Below are 23,631 nucleotides of genomic sequence, written 5' to 3' on the forward strand. Positions count from 1 at the left end.
ATTTTTCCGCCTTAGTGATGAGGAACTCCCTGGGGTAGGGTAGTTCTCCCCACTTGTCAGCTGGAGGGGACACGTGTTAGACCTGGCACCTTGGCGTGAGTCTCCCTTCCTCTTTTTGTCGCTGTGCCTTATGTGTTTTTATGGTGTTGGCCGCTCAGCACGCTGTGCCACTGCCAACCAGTGTCGCGGTGCGAGTGCTCCCTATGTAAATTGGATATGTTGGTTGGATTCCATGATTGGATCGTTTGATTTACTGTCAGACCCCAGTAAAGTGCGCCAGGAGCGCCAGGGCATGTAAATGCAAACACCGCTGGTGGGCTTGCAGCACGGGTTGTGCCACCCACAGAAGCGGCCGGTAAAAAAAAGTCTAAGGTCTGCCATCGCAGAACCTGCGTGCAGTCTGGTACTGACATGCTGACTGGCAAGTGCCCACACTTGCCGGTCCCTGAAACCATCCCTTAGCTGCATGTTAGTCACCCCTCTGGTAGGCCCACGGGCAGGGTGCGTTGTAAGCCTAAGGTAGGACAAGCCTGGATGCGTGGCATGTCCTAGTAGTGAATGACCGCCATCTTGTTGTTCACTACTGCAAGGCTACCCTGTTCTCATAGGCCAGTATGGGCGGCTTGGATTGTTACACCCTATGATCCTAACCGACCCAGGGAACATGGTAGAAGATCGAGTTTAGTATGCCTGAACTCGGAATAATAAGGTACATCTTTTCCCAAGGTTTATTTTAATATTCCGGGTTTGCAAATGCCGCTTTTAGAAAGCTGGCCTTTGCTTGCCTAAACATTTCAGCCCGCCTCTGCGTGATGTGTATCTGATGTCTGGCTGGTGTGAGTGACAGTGCTGGGGAACCCAGATGGGCAGGGCTAGGTAGCCTGGTGGTGAATAGGACGATCGACAGGTAGATGGGTGGGAGGAGTACTCCTAGGCTCTGAATAGGACAGTGCTCTGCCACCTCAATGCTGGCTCCGCCCCCTGTGGAGCGTCTGATGACTCTGCCCTGCACTCTGAAAGAAGAAGTCTGCATCGCGTAAACAAAGTGCTCAGAAACCGGACTGGACTAGGCAAGGGACCCCTGGCCTGGGAGAACAAAAGATTTGCTGTATAAATGTAGGAGCCCTGCTCCTAAGAAACTAGATCCGCTTTTGACCAAGAAGAATCTCTGCCTGAGGAGGAGGCACCGGGAAAGCTGTAGGAGGAAGACTGTCCCTATCCTGGGGGATTGGCCTGCAGTGGTGACCTTGCTGCCAAAGGGGAGAAGAGAAACTGTTGCTGAAGACTTTACTTTACTTTTACTTTCAAGACTTGTGCTTTTCCAAAACGATCTCCAAGGGCTTGGAACTGAGCTTGCTCCCTGAACTGAGCCCCAGGACCATTGAGCTCTACCTGATCTTCACTTGCCTGCCGCTGGACTGGGGTGTCCTTTCCCTCACCGGAGCGTTGACCCTCGTGCCCCAGTCCCTCCCTGAGCCGTGACCAGGACTGCTTAGCCGCCCCCGCCTTGGGAAGAGCCTCGCTCGATCGGAGCCGCTCCCCCTACGCTGTGCTGGGCTGCCCCTGTCACCTCGCTCGCCGGAGGCTCGCTGTGCACCTTCACCCTCCCGCCGGAATCGGCGTTGTGAGCATCTCCAAGCCTCGGACGGCCCGGACGTAACCTGCGTGCCCGGCTGCCCCGCTTTGTTCACCCGCCACCTGCAACACCCCGCTCTTGTCGTGAGCCTGAAGATCAGACCCCCATCGTGAAGTGTGGGAGCCCCGGACGCCGCCTCGCCCTTCTGTGGAAGAGCCGCTAAAATCCCGCACCCACCTTCACGTCAAGAAACAAGGTACTGTACTTACGAACTCGACCGCGAGCTCGCATCGGATCCAGGGTCCGCAATGTTCTGATTTCCCTGTCATCTGCCGTGTGCTTCCCGAGCGCCGCCTCAGCACGAAGTGCGCTGAGGCCTACAGTTACCTTGTGCCCGTCTAAAGAACTTTCCATAACAAAGAGACTTTACCGTATTCCTGAGAATTGTGGCCCCATCAGTTTAACGTTACTGGGCCTTGTATTGAATCTGCTGAATCTACATAAAAGCCTATTTTTATATACTTCCTGATTGGTGTCCGTTTGTGGTGCATGCAAGGGGTTTACTGTATGTGTAATTGCATTTGCTTAACCGTGTACGCCTGAGACTTAGCCTAGACTGCTCGCGCCACGCACCTAGAGGGTGAGCAGGGGTTATTCTGGGGAGTCATCCTTCACCCTGACAAGAAGTAAAGGGTCCCTGCTTGTTGTGGGTTCACACCTGCGTCAACCAGAGCCCCCTCATTTCTAACACAGCATACATAGCAAAAGTAAATACCGATTACGAGTCATAACTGCAGGAAATATGGCAGTTGCCAACAAGGGGCTAGTAGACCAATATGAAGCCAAGGTTGGCTTCCTTACCACACCCATCAATAAAGTCAAACCCAAAAACTTCTTAATCTCTTCCAGATATGTGGGAGTCCACCGGGTAGCTCTAGACTGGGGCCTAAGTTTGTCGCTGTTGTTCCTCAAAAACTGTTCAGCATACAAATTTGTCTGCTCAACAATCTCACCCAAAAATACATCATCCATAAATACCTGAAAAAACTGTATAGGCAAAAAGTTTTCACAATTCACTGTACACCCTGCATCACCGCTAAAGGCAGGCAACACCGGCTGCACCATGTTTGGATCAACCCAAAGTCCAGCACTTCCAGTAGGAAGCCTAGCAGCCTCAGACTGCAATCCAGATGCCTCTTGCACCATCGGCACAGCAGTTTCCTCCTCTAAGACAGGCACTTCATCCGCACTGAGAGTTGCTTCATCCACACCAAGAGTACCTTCATCTGCACTGAGAGTACCTTCATCATCCGATGATTCCATGTTGAGTGAAAACTCACTGCCAGAATCTTCCCCTCCCTCCTCTCCCTCAGACGCACTGTCAGTCTCATAATCATGCTCAGAGGAAGATTCAAGAAGCATACCGACCACCTGTTGAGCAGTCATTCTACGGCTAGCCATATTGCTTACTAATAAAGGTAACTTGTCAAACAAGTCAACAACAACAAACTCTTTGTAAAATAAGTAATAAACAAAAAGCACCTTTATCAAAAACTCAAATATACTCCAAAACAATACCACTCACTTGCCAGAGGCAGCTAAACTACTCACCACCACCAACTCTGTACAGACACAGTATGGATCAACAATATCCCACTAAAAAAGAAAGAGAAAAGCAATTACACATAAGACTATGCAAAACACATCGCAAAAAATTTCATGCTCAAACCACTAACTAAATATGCCGCCATTATGACATCACTTACAAAAAAATTCATTCAGACATTATATTATTACTCATTTGGTGTAAATACAACAACAAAAAAATTCTTACCAACACAATGCAACTAAACAAAACTGCAGAACAGCCACTGTCGAAAAGCTTTAGACTAGAATAAAAAGAAGAAAAATAACTTTATTGTAACATATGCATCACGTACTGCGCAAAATTTATTGCTTGAACCTCCCAAGATCAATGGCCCAATCCTTTACAAGCAACGCGGCGAGAATCTGGAACTGAGCCTCAGCTCCGGACCACCCCCATCCCTCTTCCCAGTCCTTCAAAACTGACCTCAAAGTTCTCCTCCTGCAAAGACACTTCCAAACTTAATTCACACCCTCTCTATTGTGTGAAGGAAGTCTTTACATTATAGGAAATTCAGTTCTCCATGCACGTAGAAGTGCCTTCCCAGTGTGTTCCTGTGTTTTGAGTGTCTGCCACTTATTGCACTTTTATACCTCTACTTGTACTTTGAACTCTTTTGTAAGTTGCACACATGTCACTTTTCCTCTTGAAACGTATTGTTTGCTACCTCTTGTATTTTGTTTACTTTTGATACATGCACAATTACCACCATTGCCTCATGTAACATAACGTTTGCTCTTGTTTTCAGAGTGTCTGCCATTTATTGCAGTGTTTTACCTCATGTGACATCCATCAGAGAGCTGCGCGAATAATTACCTGGTAATCCCCTCATCACAGTGCAAACACCCACCCGAAATAGGTACCCAGTGAGGTCACACCGTTCGCATCGCCCTAACCTGCTCAAGGTTCATGTGACCTCAGTGACAGTCACAGCGACTGGATCACTGTTGCTCTAGGGTGTGCTGCTTCGTAGGCCTGTCACCAACACTGGATATGAACTTCAGTATGGATTGTGGTAGACAGGCCTTCAAGGATAACCCACAATTGACACCACTACAGTACACCTACTTGTGCTAAGACATCAAGCCTTCTAAGGTCTAGTGGGGCCTTCTACGGTCTAGCATGGGAATGTGCTCCCTCAGTACAGTGGTGTGGTGGACTGGTCATGAATGCTGAACCCGGTTCCCCATTTTCAAATTCAACAGCTCCGGCATAGTGCCACATCCCCACTGAACGCCATACTTGCCCACTGAGAGAAACTCGCACTGCCTTCAGCTATAACCTAATTGTGCCCGCTATAAACACTTGGATGTGGCTCAATTCAAATTATGCACTTGATAAGAGTAATACGCTGCCTAAAAAAAAAAAAAAAACACTCCTAGGGAATGCAAAGCATGTGAAATGTAAGCAGAAACAACATGGTTACCTAAACAATCTCTCACTAACTATTCAGAAATCAGCGAGTGGTTTCACCTGAAAAGTTATGGACATAACTAGAGGGCCCTGAAGGGAACCGTTTCACTGTCCATTGCTTACATCCTTACAAAACATAAGCAGTATGGTAGACCACATCCATAAACACAGAACCATGGTGCACATTGTGTTTTCCAATTCACCCATCAACCAGGTATTGCAGTACCTCCAGAAATGGTACACTCTCCAACCCTGGAAACAACAATGCTGTTCAAAGGAAGACGACAAAACGAAAGTAGCACTACACTGGCATACTCTGATGCTGGTGTACTTGGATGCAAATAAAATCAATCTGGCCACTTTGCAACCCCTCTGTCTTACTTTATTTCGCCCCCCCCGGAACAACAATGCTGTTCAAAGTTAGACGAGAAAACGAAAGTAGCACTTCACTGGCAAACTCTGATGCTGGTGTACTTGGATGAAAATAAAAACAAACTGGCCACTTTGCAACCCCTCTGTCTTACAATATTTCGCACCCCCCGGGAACAACAATGCTGTTCAAAGTTAGACGAAAAAACGAAAGTAGCACTTCATTGGCAAACTCTGATGCTGGGTTACTTGGATGCAAATAAAATCAATCTGGCCACTTTGCAACCCCTCTGTCTTACTTTATTTCATCCCCCCTGAGAACAACAATACTGTTCAAAGGAAGACGAGAAAACGAAAGTAGCACTTCACTGGCAAACTCTGATGCTGGTGTACTTGGATGCAAATAAAATCAATCTGGCCACTTTGCAACCCCTCTGTCTTACTTTATTTCGCCCCCCCCGGGAACAACAATGCTGTTCAAAGTTAGACGAGAAAAACGAAAGTAGCACTTCACTGGCAAACTCTGATGCTGGTGTACTTGGATGCAGATAAAATCAATCTGGCCACTTTGCAACCCCTCTGTCTTACTTTATTTCGCCCCCCCGGGAACAACAATACTGTTCAAAGGAAGACGAGAAAACGAAAGTAGCACTTCACTGGCAAACTCTGATGCTGGTGTACTTGGATGCAAATAAAATCAATCTGGCCACTTTGCAACCCCTCTGTCTTACTTTATTTCGCCCCCCCTGGGAACAACAATGGTGTTCAAAGTTAGACGAGAAAACGAAAGTAGCACTTCACTGGCAAACTCTGATGCTGGTGTACTTGGATGCAAATAAAATCAATCTGGCCACTTTGCAACCCCTCTGTCTTACTTTATTTCGCCCTCCCTGGGAACAACAATACTGTTCAAAGGAAGATGAGAAAACGAAAGTAGCACTTCACTGGCAAACTCTGATGCTGGTGTACTTGGATGCAAATAAAATCAATCTGGCCACTTTACAACCCCTCTGTCTTACTTTATTTCGCCCCCCCTTGGAACAACAATGCTGTTCAAAGTTAGACGAGAAAACGAAAGTAGCACTTCACTGGCAAACTCTGATGCTGGTGTACTTGGATGCAAACAAAATCAATCTGGCCACTTTGCAACCCCTCTGTCTTACTTTATTTTGCCCCCCCCCCCCGGGAACAACAATACTGTTCAAAGGAAGACGAGAAAACGAAAGTAGCACTTCACTGGCAAACTCTGATGCTGGTGTACTTGGATGCAAATAAAATCAATCTGGCCACTTTGCAACCCCTCTGTCTTACTTTATTTCACCCCCCCTGGGAACAACAATGCTGTTCAAAGTTAGACGAGAAAACGAAATTAGCACTTCACTGGCAAACTCTGATGCTGGTGTACTTGGATGCAAATAAAATCAATCTGGCCACTTTGCAACCCCTCTGTCTCACTTTATTTCGCCTCCTCTGGGAACAACAATACTGTTCAAAGGAAGACGAGAAAACGAAAGTAGCACTTCACTGGCAAACTCTGATGCTGATGTACTTGGAAGCAAATAAAATCAATCTGGCCACTTTGCAACCCCTATGTCTTACTTTATTTCGCCCCCCCCTGGGAACAACAATGCTGTTCAAAGTTAGATGAGTAAACGAAAGTACCACTTCACTGGCAAACTCTGTGATGCTGGTGTATTTGTAGACAAAAAAATACAATCAGGGCACTTTGTAACCCCTCTGTCTTACTTTATTTCACCCCCCACCCCCCTACGCAACCAGCACCCACCGATCACAATATAGCCGACCTCCCCAGCCCCAAAACTGACCTTTACTCTCCGACGCGCAGGAAGCAAATGGCTTCCTGCGCCTCGGAGAGCAAAGGGGAAGCCTCCGATGACGTCAGCGTGCCTCGCGCACTGACGTCATTGATGACGCGGGCGGGGGGGCGGGGGGAGGCAGGGGAAGGTCTTCCCCTGCCTCCCCAGTAAAAAAAAAAAAGATCAACCAATCACGGGGGGAGCGCCAGCGCTTCCCCCAAGGGTGGGTCTCATGACGAGATGGTCTCGTCATGGGCACAGCGCGACTGTGCTCCATGACGAGACCATCTCGTCATGGGCACAGAAGGGGTTAATTGCGGATTAGGTAGTAATCTATGTAGAGCTAATGAAGGGAAATTTATAGAAGGTCTAACAAAGATCTGTAGGTGCAGTACCGCAAACTGCTCCTTGATGTCCCTAGTGAGCATCATAAACTTTCAAGATATGGTAAATCCACCCTATCCATAATGCGTTATATGGAAGACAGTACCACAGTACATTCAATATATACAATTAGTAGTTTTAAAATGTGGCAAAAGAAGTATGGGGCATATCAGCAACAACCGGCGATAATTATAGCTAAGCGCATTTAGCGCTAGGATAATTATCACCAGCTAGTGTGGATTTTTATCGCTGAGATAGCGTGCTATTAGCAACGCTTATCTCAAAAGCGATAAAAATTCTCACGCTAACTGCCTAGCATGAGATTATCGCTGGAAGCCCAGCGATAATCTCACGCAATGTGGCGTTAGCTTGAAGATAGGTACTCGCAAACCCATGATATCCACGTTCCATTGGATATCATGGCTAAGTCAGTCCTGAAGCAGGCGTAAGGAAAGTAGTGATAACAGGGGATAACACTACTTTTCTTGCCGCTATGCTTCATAGCGTGGGGCTTGATGAGAGGAGAAATGTCGCTTAGCAACATTCCTCCTGACATGTCAGGTCAGGAACGCCCACTTTGCATCTCATTAGAGATGCAAAGCTGGGCGTTGGGAATTCCTATGCTAATGCAAGTTTTCACGCGTTAAAGTGAGCTTGCTAATTGTATGTTCTGAATGTACTTTGGTACTGTCTTCCATACAGTGCATTATGAGTAGGGTGGATTTACCATATCTTCAAAGTTGATGATGCTCAGAAGGGACATCTAGGGGCAGCTTGCGGTACTGCACCAACACATCTATGTTATACCTTCTATAAATTATCCTTCAGCAGCTCCACAGAGTACTACCTGATCCGGAATTCATATTAAAAAAAACAATTGTCACATTTAAAAGCTCCAAATTGTATATATTGAATGTACATTGGTACTGCCTTCCATGCAATGTATTATGGGTAGGGTGGATTTATCATATCTTTAAAGTTTATGATGCTCAATAGGGACATCTAGGAGCAGTTTAAGGTACTGCACCTACACATCTTTGATACACCTTTTATATATTTCCCTTCATCAGCTCCACATAGAGAACAACCTAATCCGGAATTAATATAATAATTCTTTTCTCACTTTTCAAAGCTACTAATTGTATATAATTGAATGTACTGTAGTACTGTCTCCCATGCAATGCATTATGGGTAGGGTGGATTTATCATATCTTCAAAGTTTATGATGCTCTCTAGGGACATCTAGGGGCAGATTGCGGTACTGCACTCACACATCAATGTTATTCCTTCTATACATTTCTCTTCATCAGCTCCACATAGAGTGCAACCTAATCCAGAATTGATATAATAATTATTTTGTCATATTTCAAAGCTACTAATTGTATATATTGAATGTGCTGTGGTAATGTCTTTCATGCAATGCATTATGGATAAGATAGATTTACCAAATTTTGAAAATTTATGATGCTCCCCTAGGGACATCTCCGAGCAGCTTGCCGTACTGCACCTACACATCTTTTTTAGACCTTCTATAAATTTCCCTTCATCAGCTCCACAAGGAGCACAACCTAATCCGGAATTTATATCATAACTATTTTGTCACATTTCAAAGCTACTAATTATATATACTGAATGTACTGTAGTACCGTGTTACATGCAATGCATTATGGGTAGGGTATATCTACCATACCTTCAAAGTTTATGATGCTCACTAGGGACCTCTAGGCGCAGCTTGCAGTACTACACCTACTCATCTATTTTAGATCTTCTATAAATTTCCCTTCATCAGCTCCACATTGAGCACTATCTAATCCGCAATTAATATATTAATTCTTGTGTCACATTTCAAAGATACTAATTTTATGTACTGAATGTACTCTGGTACTGTCTTCCATGCAATGCATTATGGGTAGGGTGGATTTACCATCTCTTCAAAAATTATGATGCTCACTAGGGACATCTACGGGCAGATTGCGGTACTGCACCTATGCATCTATGTTATACCTTCTATAAATTTCCCTTCATCAACTCAACAAAGTACAACCTAATCCGGAATTCATATTAACAAAAAATTGTAACATTTAAAGCTCCAAATTGTATATATTGAAAGCACTTTGGTACTGCCTTCCATGCAATGCATTATGGGTAGGGTGGATTTACTATATCTTTAAAGTTTATGATGCTCACGAGGGACATCTAGGAGCAGCTTGCGGTACTGCACCTACACATCTTTGTTAGACCTTCTATGAATTTCCCTTCATTAGCTCCACAGAAAGCCCAACCTAATCTGGAATTAATATCATAATTCTTTTGCCACATTTTAAAACTACTAATTGTATATAATGTATGTACTCTAGTACTTTCTTCCATGCAATGCATTATGGGTAGCGTGAATTTACCATATCTTCAAAGTTTATCATGCTCACTATGGACATCTAGGGGCAGCTTGCAGTACTGCACCTACACATCAATGTTATATCTTCTGCAAATTTTCCTTCATCAGCTCCATAGAGTACAGCCTAATCCAGAAATCATATGAAAAAAAATTGTTACATTTAAAAGATCCTAATTGTATATATTGAAAGTACTTCGGTACTGCCTTCCATGCAATGCATTATGAGTAGAGTGGATTTACCATATCTTTCAAGTGTATGATGTTAACTAGGGTTATCCAGGAGCAATTTGAGGTACTGCACTTACACATCTTTTTTAAACATTTTATAAATTTTCCTTCATCAGCTCTACATAGAAAACAATCTAATCCGGAATTAATATAATAATTCATTTGTCACATTTCAAATATACTGGTTGTATTTATTGAAAGTGCTGTGGTACTGTCTATCATGCAATGCATTATGGATAGGGTGGATTTACCATATCTTCAAAACTTATGATGGTCACTTGGGACCTCTAGGCGCAGCTTGCAGTACTGTCATACAAATATATTTTCGACCTTCTATACATTTCCCTTCATCAGATCCACATAGAGTGCAACCTAATCCAGAATTGATATACTAATTATTTTGTCATATTTCAAAGCTACTAATTGTATATATTGAATGTGCTGTGGTACTGTCTTCCATGCAATGCATTATGGGTAGTGTGAATTTACCATATCTTCAAAGTTTATGATGCTCACTAGGGACATCTAGGTGCAGCTAGTGGTACTGCATCTACACCTATTTCTTAGAGCTTTTGTAAATTTCCCTTCATCAGCTCCACATAGAGCACAACCTAATCTGGAATTAATAACATAATTCTTTTGTCAAATTTCAAAGCTACTGATTGTATATACTGAATGTACTGTGGTACTGTCTTCCATGCAATGCATTATAGGTAGGATAAATGTATCCTTATCTTCAAAATTTATGATGTTCACCTGGGACCGCTAGGCGCAGCTTGCAGTACTGCACCTACACATCTATTTTAGATCTTCTATAAATTTCCCTTCATCAGCTCCACATAGAGTGAAACCTAATCCAGAATGAATATAATAATTCTTTTGTCGCATTTAAAATCTATTAATTGTACATATTGAATGTACTGTGGTACTGTCTTCCATACAATGCATTATGGGTAGGGTGGATCTACCATATCTTCAAAGTTTATGATGCTCAATCGGGGCATCAAGACGCAGCTTTTGGTACTGCACCTACACATCTCAAATTTATATTAGACCTTTTATAAATTTCCCTTCATCAGCTCCACATAGAGTACAACTTAATCAGAATTATTATAATAATTGTTTTCTCACATTTCATAGCTATTAATTGTATATATGTACTTAGCTATTTGAATTTACTTGTACTGTCTTGCATGCAATGTATTAGGGGAGTACCGTATGTGACCAAAAGTTTGATGCTCACTAGGGACATCTAGGGGCAGCTTGCGGTACTGCACCTACGCATCTTTGTTATACATTCTATAAATTACCCTTCATCAGCTCCACAGAGTACAACCTAACCCGGAATTCATATTAAAAAAAATTGTCACATTTAAAAGCTCCTAATTGTATATATTGAAAGTACTTTGGTACTGCCTTCCATGCAATGTATTATGGGTAGAGTGGATTTACCATATCTTTAAAGTTGATGATGCTCACTAGGGACATCTAGGAGCAGTTTGAGGTAGTGCACCTACACATCTTTGTTACAACTTTTATACATTTCCCTTCATCAGCTCCATATAGAGAACAACCTAATCCGGAATTATTATAATAATTAATTTGGCACATTTCAAATCTACTAGTTGTATTTATTGAAAGTGCTGTGGTACTGTCTATCATGCAATGCATTATGGATAGGGTGGATTTACCATAGCTTCAAAACTTATGATGGTCACTTGGGACCTCTAGGTGCAGCTTGCAGTACTGTCATACACATATATTTTCGACCTTCTATACATTTCCCTTCATCAGATCCACATAGAGTGCAACCTAATCCAGAATTTATATAATTATTTTGTCATATTTCAAAGCTACTAATTGTATATATTGAATGTGCTGTGGTACTATCTTCCATTCAATGCATTATTTATTTATTTATTTATTTATTTTTTTCCGTGTCAGGGTGTCATTTCTGGTTCAGATACATCAATCGTCACCTTCCACAACACCCTTTTTGCTCGTCAGTCGTTGGTAACAAACTTGGCAACAAGTGCGCAAGCTATCCCGTTGACCTTTAACCTGTGAAGGGAAAAGGTCACGTTAGTCAAATACATACAGTAAATTTTTACATTTACTTTACCTGTCTTCATCTTCCCTCTCCTCTCTCCCGTTGCCAAACTGGTTCCTGGATTGAAGGGAAGAAAAGAAGAAAAACAGTTTAGTGGCCCCTCTAGGGCCTCCCCCCCATTTAAGGGTTTGGGGACCCCTTTGGGTCCGCTGTCGTCGCCGTCGTTGCCTGAGCCTTCCAGGGCCCCCCCCCCGTGTAAGGGTACAAGGGGACCCCTTTGGGTCCTCAGGTTTCGTCGTCACTGTCTCCATCTGATCTGTCTAGTGCTGCGTAGTCACGCAGGAGGCTGTGGATCATTTTACGGCATGCCAGGGTCGATGTCTCCTTTTTCCCCACTACCAGGCGGTTTCTGGAAAACAAGAGAACATCTTTAAAACAACACAGGAGCCTCCAGCAACTCTGGAGGTTTTCCAGTGTATGTGTCCCTGGGAACAGTCCATACATCACAGAGTCAGCAGTGATGCAGGTCGTAGGTATCCAGGCCCTAAGCTCCGTGCCTAGGGCCTTCAGCAGGTCCTGCGCGTACGTGCACTCCCAGAAGAGGTGGTATGTTGTCTCGTCTACGGTGCACCCTCTCGGGCAGGACTTGTATCGGTTGAGGCCTCTTGCATGCATGAAGGCTCTCACGGGGAGACCTCCTTGGATGGCCATCCATGCGATGTCCTTGTGCTGGTTTGTCAGGCGCTTGGATGCAACGTTTCTCCACACGTGATCCGCTGTGGCTGAAGGGAGGGAGCCGATCGGCTCACTGATCTCTCTTGCTCGTATCAGGCGTTGGAGAAGTTTTGGAGTCCACATGACGGGGCGAACTGCCTCACAGCCATACTCTCGCACAAACTTCTCCGCTTCCTTGTAGAACCACGGGGTCTCCCAGTTGTACGGGACGGAGCTCACCCACTCTGCCCATCCCAGGCGCCTCCATGTTGGCAGTAGGAAGAAACGGGCCATCAGGAAGCCGGCGTGACTTTCATCTTTGGACCTCAGGGTGTTCCTCACGCAGTGGCACACGAAGGTCCCCCTCAGGATGGTGGCGATGTCTGGCACTCCTTTGCCTCCCTTGTCGTGGGTCTTGAACATCACCGCCCTCTTCACTCTGTCCATCTTCGAGTTCCAGATGAAGTAGAAGATCATTCTCGTGATGGCCTTAGCTGTTCTGGTCTGCACTGGCCATACCTGGGCGACATACTGGAGCACTGGCAGGGTCTCGTTCCGCAGGACCAAAGACTTCCCTTCGATCGTCAGCTTCCGGAGGCTCCAGAGTCCCAGCTTCTGCCTCGTCTTTGCTAGTCTTTCCTCCCAGGTCTTCTCCGCTGCACCGTCTCCGCCGAACCAGACTCCAAGGATCTTCATGAAGTCCTGCTTAATGGGGAATGGCAGTGGGTCTCGGGTCGGGGTCCAGTGACCGAAGAGCAGGGTTTCTGACTTGGCGCTGTTGATCTTAGCTCCAGATGCCTTCCCAAACTCGATACAAGTCCTCTCTAGCTCCTTCACAGACGGTCCGTCTGCGCAGAATACGGAGACGTCGTCCATGTAGAGGGAGCACTTCACTTCTCCTCGTCCTCCGCTCCCTGGTACCTTCACTCCTCTGATGTTGCTGTTTTGCCGGATGCGTTCGGCGAGGAGTTCGATCACGCAGATGAACAGGAGGGGGGAAAGCGGGCAGCCCTGCCTTACCCCTGACAGGACGGGGAACGGATCGGTTCTCCAGCCATTTACCAATGCCGTGCTGGAGATGTCTCTATACATTGTTTTCACCACGTCACAGAAGAAGTCGCCCAGTCCCAGAGCTCTGAGTGTCCGGTCCATGAACTCATGGGAGACGCGGTCGAACGCCTTTTCCTGGTCCAGGCTGACCAAGGCCGTCGGGACCTTGCGGCCCTTGACGTACTCGATCGTGTCCCGGACCAGGGCCAGGCTGTCCGCAATCTGCCGTCCCGGTATCCCACAGGACTGGTCAGGGTGGACTATCTTCTCTATTACCTTCTTTAGGCGGTTGGCCATCACCTTTGCGAGAATCTTGTAGTCCACATTGAGGAGGGAGATGGGCCTCCAGTTCTTGAGGTCTTCTCTCTCTCCCTTCTGCTTGTACAGGAGTGTTATCATACCTTCACGCAGGGATTGTGGCATACTACCCTTGCCCGCCACTTCCTCGTAGAGGTCTAGCAAGTCCGGTCCAATCAGATCCCACAGTTCGACATAAAGTTCCACTGGGAGACCGTCGTTTCCGGGCGTCTTGCCTCTCTTGGAGGTCGTCGCGGCCAAGTGCAGCTCTTCCAGGGTGAAGGGCGCGTTCAAGCCCTCTCTCTCCTCCGGACCCAGTGTCTTCGAGATCCTCCCTAGGAAACTGTCCGCCTGGTCTCTCTCTGACGACTTTGGTGAGTATAGTTCGCCGTAAAAGTCTGTAACGACTTTCATGACTTCCTCCTTCTCCCCTTGGAGGTTGCCCTCCGAGTCCCGAAGCTCAACCAGCGGTGTGTGGGTCGAGTGAAGTTTCTTGAAGAAGAATGAGTTGCATTTCTCGTCCTTCTCTAGGTTCTCGGTTCTGGTCCGGAAGATGATTTTCTTAGATTCCACCCTAAAGTGCTCTGCGAGCTCTTTTCGGGTGTCCTCCAAGTCGTCACCCACGTCCCATCCCCCAAGCTCGAGTTCGTACAGTTGCTGCAGTTTGCTCTGCAGTTTCCTGAACGTCCTCTTTGTTTCCCGTGCAGCAGCTCTGCTTGCATCCTGGAAGAAGCTTCGGAACCTGGCCTTCACCCATTCCCACCACTCGCTGGCGGAGTGAAAGAGGTCCTTCACGTCCCTCCACTCTATGTACGCGGTTCTGAGGTTCGCCACTAACTCCTCGTTTTCCAGCAAGGAGCAGTTCAGTTTCCACGATCCTGGTCCGGCGGGGAACTTCCCTGTAAGTTCCCCCTCGAAACTGACTGCTCTGTGGTCAGAGAAGTGGACGGCGACCATGGAGCTTCGCCCAGGCTTTACTGTTGGGGAGGTGAATAGGAAGTCGATCCGTGAACGCACGGATCCGTCCGGCCTACTCCAGGAATAATTCCTGGCGTTCGGCCCCATGCACCCGATGGCGTCATGGAGGGACGCCTCGCCTATCATTTCCACCAACAGCCTGGGCGTCACGTCCATCCCTGCAGAGCCAGACCCACTGCGTCCATCCAGCTCTACTATGCAGTTGAAATCACCACCCATCAGAATGGTTCTGGAGGTCACGAGTTGCATCCTGAGCACCCTGAACGTCTCGAGTCGCTCATTCTTCTCTGGGGGGGCATAGACGTTGATGAGCCTAACGGGCTCACCAGCCCACGAGCCGTCCACGACCAGCACTCTGCCGTTGACCTGCTCGGTGACCTTGTCCACGGTGAACTGCCTTCCCCTGATTAGAATGGCCACTCCAGACGATTTGCAATCGTTTCCTCCAGACCAGAAAGACGGCCCATGCGTCCACTGCCTTTCGAGCTGGCTGTACGACTGGGCGTACGGAATCCCACATTCCTGCAGAAAGCAGATATCTCGGTTCTGGGTGGCCAGGAAGCGCAATGTGCCGACCCGCCTGACCTGATCCTTCATGCTTCTGACGTTTAGGGTGAACAATGATATCGCCATTGTCTCCGCGCTATCGGTCAGTATCTGGTTTCGAACCTACTGGGGATGAAGGCCCTGGGGTGCCTCACTTGGGTCTTGGACCCCCTGTTGGTCCTGCTCTCCCCTTTCCTCCGGGGCATGCTCGGTGCTCTCAATGGACACCTCTGTTCCTACTTCTGGGGTCCATTGTGCTGTTACCGGTGGTGGTGTCACCATGGAGAGCTGATGGTGGAGCTGTTGGAGAACCGAATGGATTTCCACTAACTCCTTGTCCTCTTCCTCATCTTCCATTCCTGCGATGTTCCCGGTACTCTCGGTGTCGCTTACGAGGATGACGGCGTCGGCGTTGTCTTCCTCTTCCTCGGTGGTGCCCGCTGTGTTCACCTTCTTGCTGACCAGGAAGTCTTCTCTGGCCGGCATCTTCCTTTTGTGGGCGTTGGCTCGCTGGGGGGCTTTCTCTGATGTTGTCCCCTCCTCCAATGTCTCCGGCTTGGATCCGGGTTGTGGTGTTCCGTGCGCGGCCGCCCTGTGGATTCTGGCGCTGGTGCGTCTCTGCTCCTTCGCCTCTTCCCTGTCCTTAGTGGTTTTTTGGTGCAGCGTCTGGGATCGGACCTGACTCCATGACTCCTGGAGCCTGTCGTCCTCGTCTCCGCTGCTCTCATCGGGTTTCCCCTTCGTTTTCTTCTTTTTCTTTTTCCTCTCTTGCTTCCCCTTTGCCTTTGCAGAGTCGTCATCTACCTCCGTCACCACTTCCTTGACCTCTGGTTCCGGCGCTGGGGTTGATTCCGCTGGGGCTTCCCCTGGCGGGGCTCCTTGTGGTGCTCCGTCCTCGGGGTCTCCCATGGGTTGGTGTGTCTCCTGGGGCGGTGTCGTCTCAGCTGGTGGTGTTGGGTTCTCTGCTGCGACTGGTCCCGCCTTGGGGTCTTCTGGGTTCTTCTGGCCTGTTCCTGTGGGTATCGGGTTCACAGGAACGTGGCCTCCCTTGTCTCCCTTCCTGGGTGCTGCTGGTGGTTTGGCAGCCTCGTTTCTGGCTTCTGCCAGGAGGGTGTTTAGTCTTGCGTTGGCTGCCGGGGAGACTTTTGGTCTGGTGTGTCTCCAGGTTGGGTTCCATGCGGCTGCCGCTGCGTAACTCCTTGGCAGGTCTGACTTGGGGCATCGGTAGTAAGAGTGGCCTTCCCCTCCGCAGAGGTTGCAGATCCTGATCCCTTTGCACGTACCTGCGTCGTGTCCAGACTGCTTGCAGATCCTGCAAAACTTCTTTGGGCAGTCTTTGCCGGCGTGTCCCACTCCCTCGCATTTCCTGCAGGTGAAAGGTTGACCCGTGTAACGGATCTTCCCCTCGTCCGCGCCTAGGTAGAAGGTTGCCGGTGGGTGCTTTAATCCATCCCTCCCTTTAGGATCTCGGTGGAGGTCGATGGTCGCACGCCAGGTCGTGTTCCAGACTCCGGCGTTGTCTCTGACCTTTGTGGGGCCCGCCCGGAGGGTGCCGTACCTCATGAGAAGCGACGCGATGTCCTTGTCTGGAATGTGTTGGTTGGTCATCTCGACCGTCACCCTCTTCTCTGAGGTCTCTGGCGCTACTCCTGCCGTCAGGGTGAACTTGCTGTAGGGTGCCTCTTTCTCCTTTGCCTGGAAGAAATCCCAGTACTTCCTGAAGAGGGCCTGGGTGACAAAGCTCAGGAGAAAAATCATGCCTGAGGCTGAAGCCTGGCAGCTTAGTACATCTGCCACTGGGACCCCCCGCTGGTTCGAGAACCTTACTGAAGAACGTGGATCTTTCCAGTATGGCCCCTGCCTTATCTTTTAACTCCCACCGCATGACCTGGGCGTGCCTGTGGGTGACGTTGTACCCATTGAAGGGTTCGGGGGCTGTCCCTTGCCTGGTCCCTGCCTCCCCCTTCCCTCCGGTCCCTGGTTGAGCAGCTTTGGGGGGTTCAGGTGCACCTGTTTTTGGCCCTGGGGCTTTGGGTCCGGGGGTTTTTGGCCCTGAGGCCTGAGGCCCTGAGGCCTTTGGGGCACCAGCCTGCCCAGCGCTGGTGCCTGCTTCTGCAGGTGCGTCCTTAGTTGCCCTTGGGCCACTTTCCCCAGGGGGCGGGGGGTTGGGGTTCTGGGCGTCCAGTGAGGGGATGCCGTCTGGGATGTTCACTGGGGCTCCAGTGTCCATTTCTTCCATTCTGGAGGATTTTTGGGTCTACCGGTAATTTTTCTGGGTTACCGCCGGGTTTTACCTTGGATCCTCCGCCTGGATGCCTGGGGTGTCTCCCAACAGACCACAATGGTCTGTAGTGCAAAGAAACACTGTCCAGTCGCTCCCTAGAGCTAAGGCAGGGTTATAGGTGCGGCCACCTAAGCATAAATCCCCTTACCAGAGGTCTGGGTACTGTACAGGCCTGTGAAGGGTGTTAGGAGGTTTTTAGGCCTCCAGCATTAGTCCACCCAAACGCCAGGAAAGAGAGAGTGAGAGAGCGTAACGTTACCTAAGCTCTAACGCTGACCACAGGTCCTTGGGGTTTCTATTTTGAGTTCATAGTGAACAAACAGGCACCAGCACTCTGGTGTCCTTCCTCCGGCTTAATTAAAAGCACGTCGGGCCGTCGCGAAAATTTGCATAAATTTGCATAAAGCAAATTTATTCACTTCCAAGTCGAAGTCATAGCACTGTTAAAATCAAATTTTACTTGCGCAAAAATTGCGCGTTCAAACTGATAAGAACAGATACTACACTTGATCTTAGCCAAAAGGCCGAGAAGCAATCATGGAAACACCATATGTGAGCTGAAGTTTGATTCTTACTAGTGGTATCTAGGCGGGATTGCAGTACTGCACCTACACATCTCACATTTATATTAGATCTTTTATAAATTTCTATTCATGAGTTCCACATACAGTACAACTTAATCAGAATTATTATAATAATTGTTTTGTCACATTTCATAGCTATTAATTGTACATATAGACATAGCTATTTGAATGTACTTGTGGTAGTGAATTGCATGCAATGCATTAGGGGAGTACCATATGTGACCAAAAGTTTGAAACTCATTAGGGACATCTAGGTGCAGCTTGTGGTACTGCACCTACACATCTATTGTAGACCTTCTATAAATTTCCCTTCATCAGCTCCACAGAGTACAACCTAATCCGGAATTAATTAAATAATTATTTTGTCACATTTGAAAGCTACAAATTGTATATATTGAATTTACTGTTGTACTGTCTTCCGTGCAATGCATTATGGGTAGGGAGGATTTACCATATATTCAAAGTTTATGATGCTCACTAGTGACATCTAGATGCAGCTTGCGGTACAGTGGCTTTACATCTCACATTTCTATTAGACCTTCTATAAATTTCCCTTCATCAGCTCCACATAGAGTACAACTTAATCAGAATTAATATAATAATAGTTTGTTCACATTTCATAGCTATTAATGGTATATATATGGACATAGCTATTTGAATGCACTTGTGGTACTGTCTTGCATGCAATGCATTAGGTGAGCACCATATGTGACCAAAAGTTTGATGCTCACTAGGGACATCTGGGCACAGCTTGCGGTACTGTGCCTACACATCTATGTTAGACCTTTTATAAATGTGCTTTCGTCAGCTCCACATAGAGTACAACCTAATCCTGAATTGGTATAACAATTATTTTGTCATATATCAAAGCTACTAATTATATATATTGAATGTATCGCGGTACCATCTTTGTTGCAATGCATTAGGACTAGAGCGGATTTATCAAATCTTGGAAGTTAATGATGCGCACTAGTGACATCTAAGCAATTACACTACTGCACCTACACATCTCACATTTAGATTAGACCTTCTATAAGTTTCCTTGCATAGAGTACAACCTAATCCAGAATTAATATAATAATTGTTTTGTCACATTTGAAAGCTATCAATTGTATATATACGGACATAGCTATTTGAATGTACTCACTGTACTCTCTTGCATGCAATGCATTAGGGGAGTACCACATGTGACTAAAACTTTGATGCTCACTAGGGACATCTAGGTGCAGGTTGCGGTACTGCACCTACACATATATGTTAGACCTTCTATAAATTTCCCTTCATCAGCTCCACATCCAGTATAACCTAATCCGGAATTATACAATAATTCTTTTGTCACATTTCAAAACTAATAATTGGATATATTGAATATACTGTGTCACTGTCTTCCATGCAATGCATTATGGGTAGTGTGAATTTACCATATCTTCAAAAATTTATGATCATCACTAGGGACATCTAGGGGCAGCTAGTGGTACTGCATCTACACATATTTCTCAGAGCTTTTGTAAATTTCCCTTCATCAGCTCCACATAGAGCACATCCTAATCTGGAATTAATAACATAATTCTTTTGTCACATTTCAAAGCTACTGATTGTATATACTAAATGTACTGTGGTACTGTCTTCCATGCAATGCATTATGGGTAGGGTGGATTTACCATCTCTTCAAAGTTTATGATGCTCACTAGGGACATCTACGGGCAGCTTGCGGTACTGCACCTATGCATCTATGTTATACCTTCTATAAATTTCCCTTTATCAACTCAACAAAGTACAACCTAATCCGGAATTCATATTAACAAAAAATTGAAACATTTAAAAGCTCCAAATTGTATATATTGAAAGTACTTTGGTACTGCCTTCCATGCAATGCATTATGGGTAGGGTGGATTTTATTTATTTTTTTCTTTGTCAGGGCGTCATTTCTGGTTCAGATTCATCAATCGTCACCTTCCACAACACCCTTTTTGCTCGTCAGTCGTTGTTAACAAACTTGGCAACAAGTGCGCAAGCTATCCCGTTGACCTTTAACCAGTGAAGGGAAAAGGTCACGTTAGTCAAATACATACAGTAAATTTTTACATTTACTCTACTTGTCTTCATCTTCCCTCTCCTCTCTCCCGTTGCCAGACTGGTTCCTGGATTGAAGGGAAGAAAAGAAGAAAAAGAGTTTAGTGACCCCTCTAGGGCCCCCCCCATTTAAGGGTTTGGGGACCCCTTTGGGTCCGCTGTCGTCGCCGTCATTGCCTGAGCCTTCCAGGGCCCCCCTCCCCCGCGTGCAAGGGTACAAGGGGACCCCTTTGGGTCCTCAGGTTTCGTCGTCGCTGTCTCCATCTGCTCTGTCCAGTGATGCGTAGTCTCGCAGGAGGCTGTGGATCATTTTACGGCATGCCAGGGTCGATGTCTCCTTTTTCCCTACTACCAGGCGGTTTCTGGAAAACAAGAGAACATCTTTAAAACAACACAGGAGCCTCCAGCAACCTCGGAGGTTTTCTAGTGCATGTGTCCCTGGGAACAGTCCATACATTACAGAGTCAGCAGTGATGCAGGTCATAGGTATCCAGGCCCTAAGCTCCGTGCCTAGGGCCTTCAGCAGGTCCTGCGCGTACGTGCACTCCAAGAAGAGATGGTATGTTGTTTCGTCCACGGTGCACCCTCTCGGGCAGGACTTGTATTGGTTGAGCCCCCTTGCGTGCATGAAGGCTCTCACGGGGAGTCCCCCTTGTATGGCCATCCAGGCGATGTCCTTGTGTTGGTTTGTCAGGCGCTTGGATGCGACGTTTCCCCACACGTGGTCTGCTGTGGCTGAGGGGAGGGCGCCGATCGGCTCACTGATCTCTCTTGCACGTATCAGGTGTTGGAGAAGTTTTGGAGTCTACATGATGGGGCGAACTGCCACACAGTCATACTCTCGCACAAACTTTTCTGCTTCCTTGTAGAACCACGGGGTCTCCCAGTTGTACGGGACAGCACTCACCCACTCTGCCCACCCAAGGTGCCTCCACGTTGGCAGCAGGAAGAAGCGCGCCATCAGAAAGCCGGCGTGGCTCTCATCTTTGGACCTCAGCGTGTTCCTTACGCAGTGGCACACGAAGGTCCCTCTCAGAATGGTTGCGATGTCTGGCACTCCTTTGCCTCCCTTGTCGTGGGTTTTGAACATCACCGCCCTCTTCACTCTGTCCATCTTCGAGTTCCAGTAGAAGTAGAAGATCATTCTCGTGATGGCCTTAGCTGTTCTGGTCTGCACTGGCCATACCTGAGCGACGTACTGGAGCACTGGCAGGGTCTCGTTCCGCAGGACCAAAGACTTCCCTTCGATCGTCAGCTTCCAGAGGCTCCAGAGTCCCAGCTTCTGCCTAGTCTTTGCTAGTCTTTCCTCCCAGGTCTTCTCCGCTGCACCGTCTCCGCCGAACCAGACTCCAAGGATCTTCATGAAGTCCTGCTTAATGGGGAATGGCAGTGGGTCTCGGGTCGGGGTCCAGTGTCCGAAGAGCAGGGTTTTTGACTTAGCGCTGTTGATCTTTGCTCCAGACGCCTTCCCAAACTCGATACAAGTCCTCTCTAGCTCCTTCACCGACGGTCCGTCTGCGCAGAATACGGAGACGTCGTCCATGTAGAGGGAGCACTTCACTCCTCTGATGTTCCTGTTTTGCCGGATGCGCTCGGCGAGGAGTTCGATCACACAGATGAACAGGAGGGGGGAGAGCGGGCAGCCCTGCCTCACCCCCGACAGGACGGGGAACGGATCGGTTCTCCAGCCATTTACCAATGCCGTGCTGGAGATGTCTCTATACATTGTTTTCAACACGTCACAGAAGAAGTCACCCAGTCCCAGAGCTCTGAGTGTCCAGTCCATGAACTCATGGGAGACGCGGTCGAATGCCTTTTCCTGGTCCAGGCTGACCAAGGCCGTCGGGACCTTGCGGCCCTTGACGTACTCGATCGTGTCCCGGACCAGGGCCAGACTGTCCGCGATCTGCCGTCCCGGTATCCCACAGGACTGGTCAGGGTGGACTATCTTCTCTATCACTTTCTTTAGGCGGTTGGCCATCACCTTTGCGAGAATCTTGTAGTCCACATTGAGGAGAGAGATGGGCCTCCAGTTCTTGAGGTCTTCTCTCTCTCCCTTCTGCTTGTACAAGAGTGTTATCATACCCTCACGCAGGGATTGAGGCATACTACCCTTGCCGACCACTTCCTCGTAGAGGTCTAGCAAGTCCGGTCCGATCAGATCCCACAGTTCGACATAAAGTTCCACTGGGAGACCGTAGTTTCCGGGCGTCTTGCCTCTCTTGGAGGTCGTAGCGGCCAAGTGCAGCTCTTCCAGGGTGAAGGGCGCGTTCAAGCCCTCTCTCTCTTCCAGACCCAGTGTCTTCGAGATCCCCCCTAGGAAACTGTCCGCCTGGTCTCTCTCTGACGACTTTGGTGAGTAGAGTTCGCCGTAAAAGTCTGTAACGACTTTCATGACTTCCTCCTTCTCCCCTTGGAGGTTGCCCTCCGAGTCCCGAAGCTCAACCAGCAGTGTGTGGGTCGAGTGAAGTTTCTTGAAGAAGAATGAGTTGCATTTCTCGTCCTTCTCTAGGTTCTCGGTTCTGGTCCGGAAGATGATTTTCTTAGATTCCACCCTAAAGCGCTCTGCGAGCTCTTTTCGGGTTTCCTCCAAGCCGTCACCCACGTCCCATCCCCCAAGCTCGAGTTCGTACAGTTGCTGCAGTTTGCTCTGCAGTTTCCTGAACGTCCTCTTCGTTTCCCGTGCAGCAGCTCTGCTTGCATCCTGGAAGAAGCTTCGGAACCTGTCCTTCACCCATTCCCACCACTCGCTGGCAGAGTGAAAGAGGTCCTTCATGTCCCTCCACTCTATGTACGCGGTTCTGAGGTTCGCCACTAACTCCTCATTTTCCAACAAAGAGCAGTTCAGTTTCCACGATCCTGGTCCGGCGGGGAACTTCCCTGTAAGTTCCCCCTCGAAACTGACTGCTCTGTGGTCAGAGAAGTGGACGGCGACCATGGAGCTTCGCCCAGGCTTTACTGTTGGGGAGGTGAATAGGAAGTCGATCCGTGAACGCACGGATTCGTCCGGCCTACTCCAGGAATAATTCCTGGCGTTCGGTCCCATGCACCCGATGGCATCATGGAGGGACGCCTTGCCTATCATCTCCACCAACAGCCTGGACGTCACGTCCATCCCTGCAGACCCAGACCCACTGCGTCCATCCAGCTCTACTATGCAGTTGAAGTCACCACCCATCAGGATGGTTCTGGAGGTCACGAGTTGCATCCTGAGCACCCTGAACGTCT

The 23,631-nt window shown here is 47.8% G+C and overlaps 1 protein-coding gene and 1 pseudogene across 1 annotated transcript; both read right to left on the reverse strand.

Moving 5' to 3' along the window:
* Positions 1–12,162: 12,162 nt before the first annotated feature.
* LOC146866387 (uncharacterized) lies at positions 12,163–15,042 on the reverse strand. The gene is made up of 3 exons (XM_085640531.1): positions 14,369–15,042; positions 12,464–13,564; positions 12,163–12,286 (listed from the first exon to the last, which is right to left on the reverse strand). The coding sequence occupies exons 1-3, from the start codon at positions 15,040–15,042 to the stop codon at positions 12,163–12,165; spliced, it is 1,899 nt and encodes a 632-aa protein (XP_085496657.1).
* Positions 15,043–18,126: 3,084 nt separating this feature from the next.
* Positions 18,127–18,282, reverse strand: LOC146866388 (U2 spliceosomal RNA; annotated as a pseudogene).
* Between the last annotated feature and the right edge of the window lie 5,349 nt (positions 18,283–23,631).

Source organism: Triturus cristatus, chromosome 2_1, assembly GCF_964204655.1.
Source record: "Triturus cristatus chromosome 2_1, aTriCri1.1, whole genome shotgun sequence".
In the NCBI taxonomy this organism is placed as follows: Eukaryota; Metazoa; Chordata; class Amphibia; order Caudata; family Salamandridae; genus Triturus; species Triturus cristatus.

Excerpts from the sequence above, each read along its gene's own strand:
- LOC146866387 (XM_085640531.1), bottom strand. The coding sequence starts at position 15,042 with ATGATAGGCGAGGCGTCCCTCCATGACGCCATCGGGTGCATGGGGCCG. Across the intron at positions 13,565-14,368 it reads TCGGAGGGCAACCTCCAAGG|CGAACTCCTCGCCGAACGCA; the intron begins GGAGAAGGAGGA and ends CATCTGCGTGAT. Across the intron at positions 12,287-12,463 it reads CACCTCTTCTGGGAGTGCAC|AAACCGCCTGGTAGTGGGGA; the intron begins GTACGCGCAGGA and ends CTTGTTTTCCAG.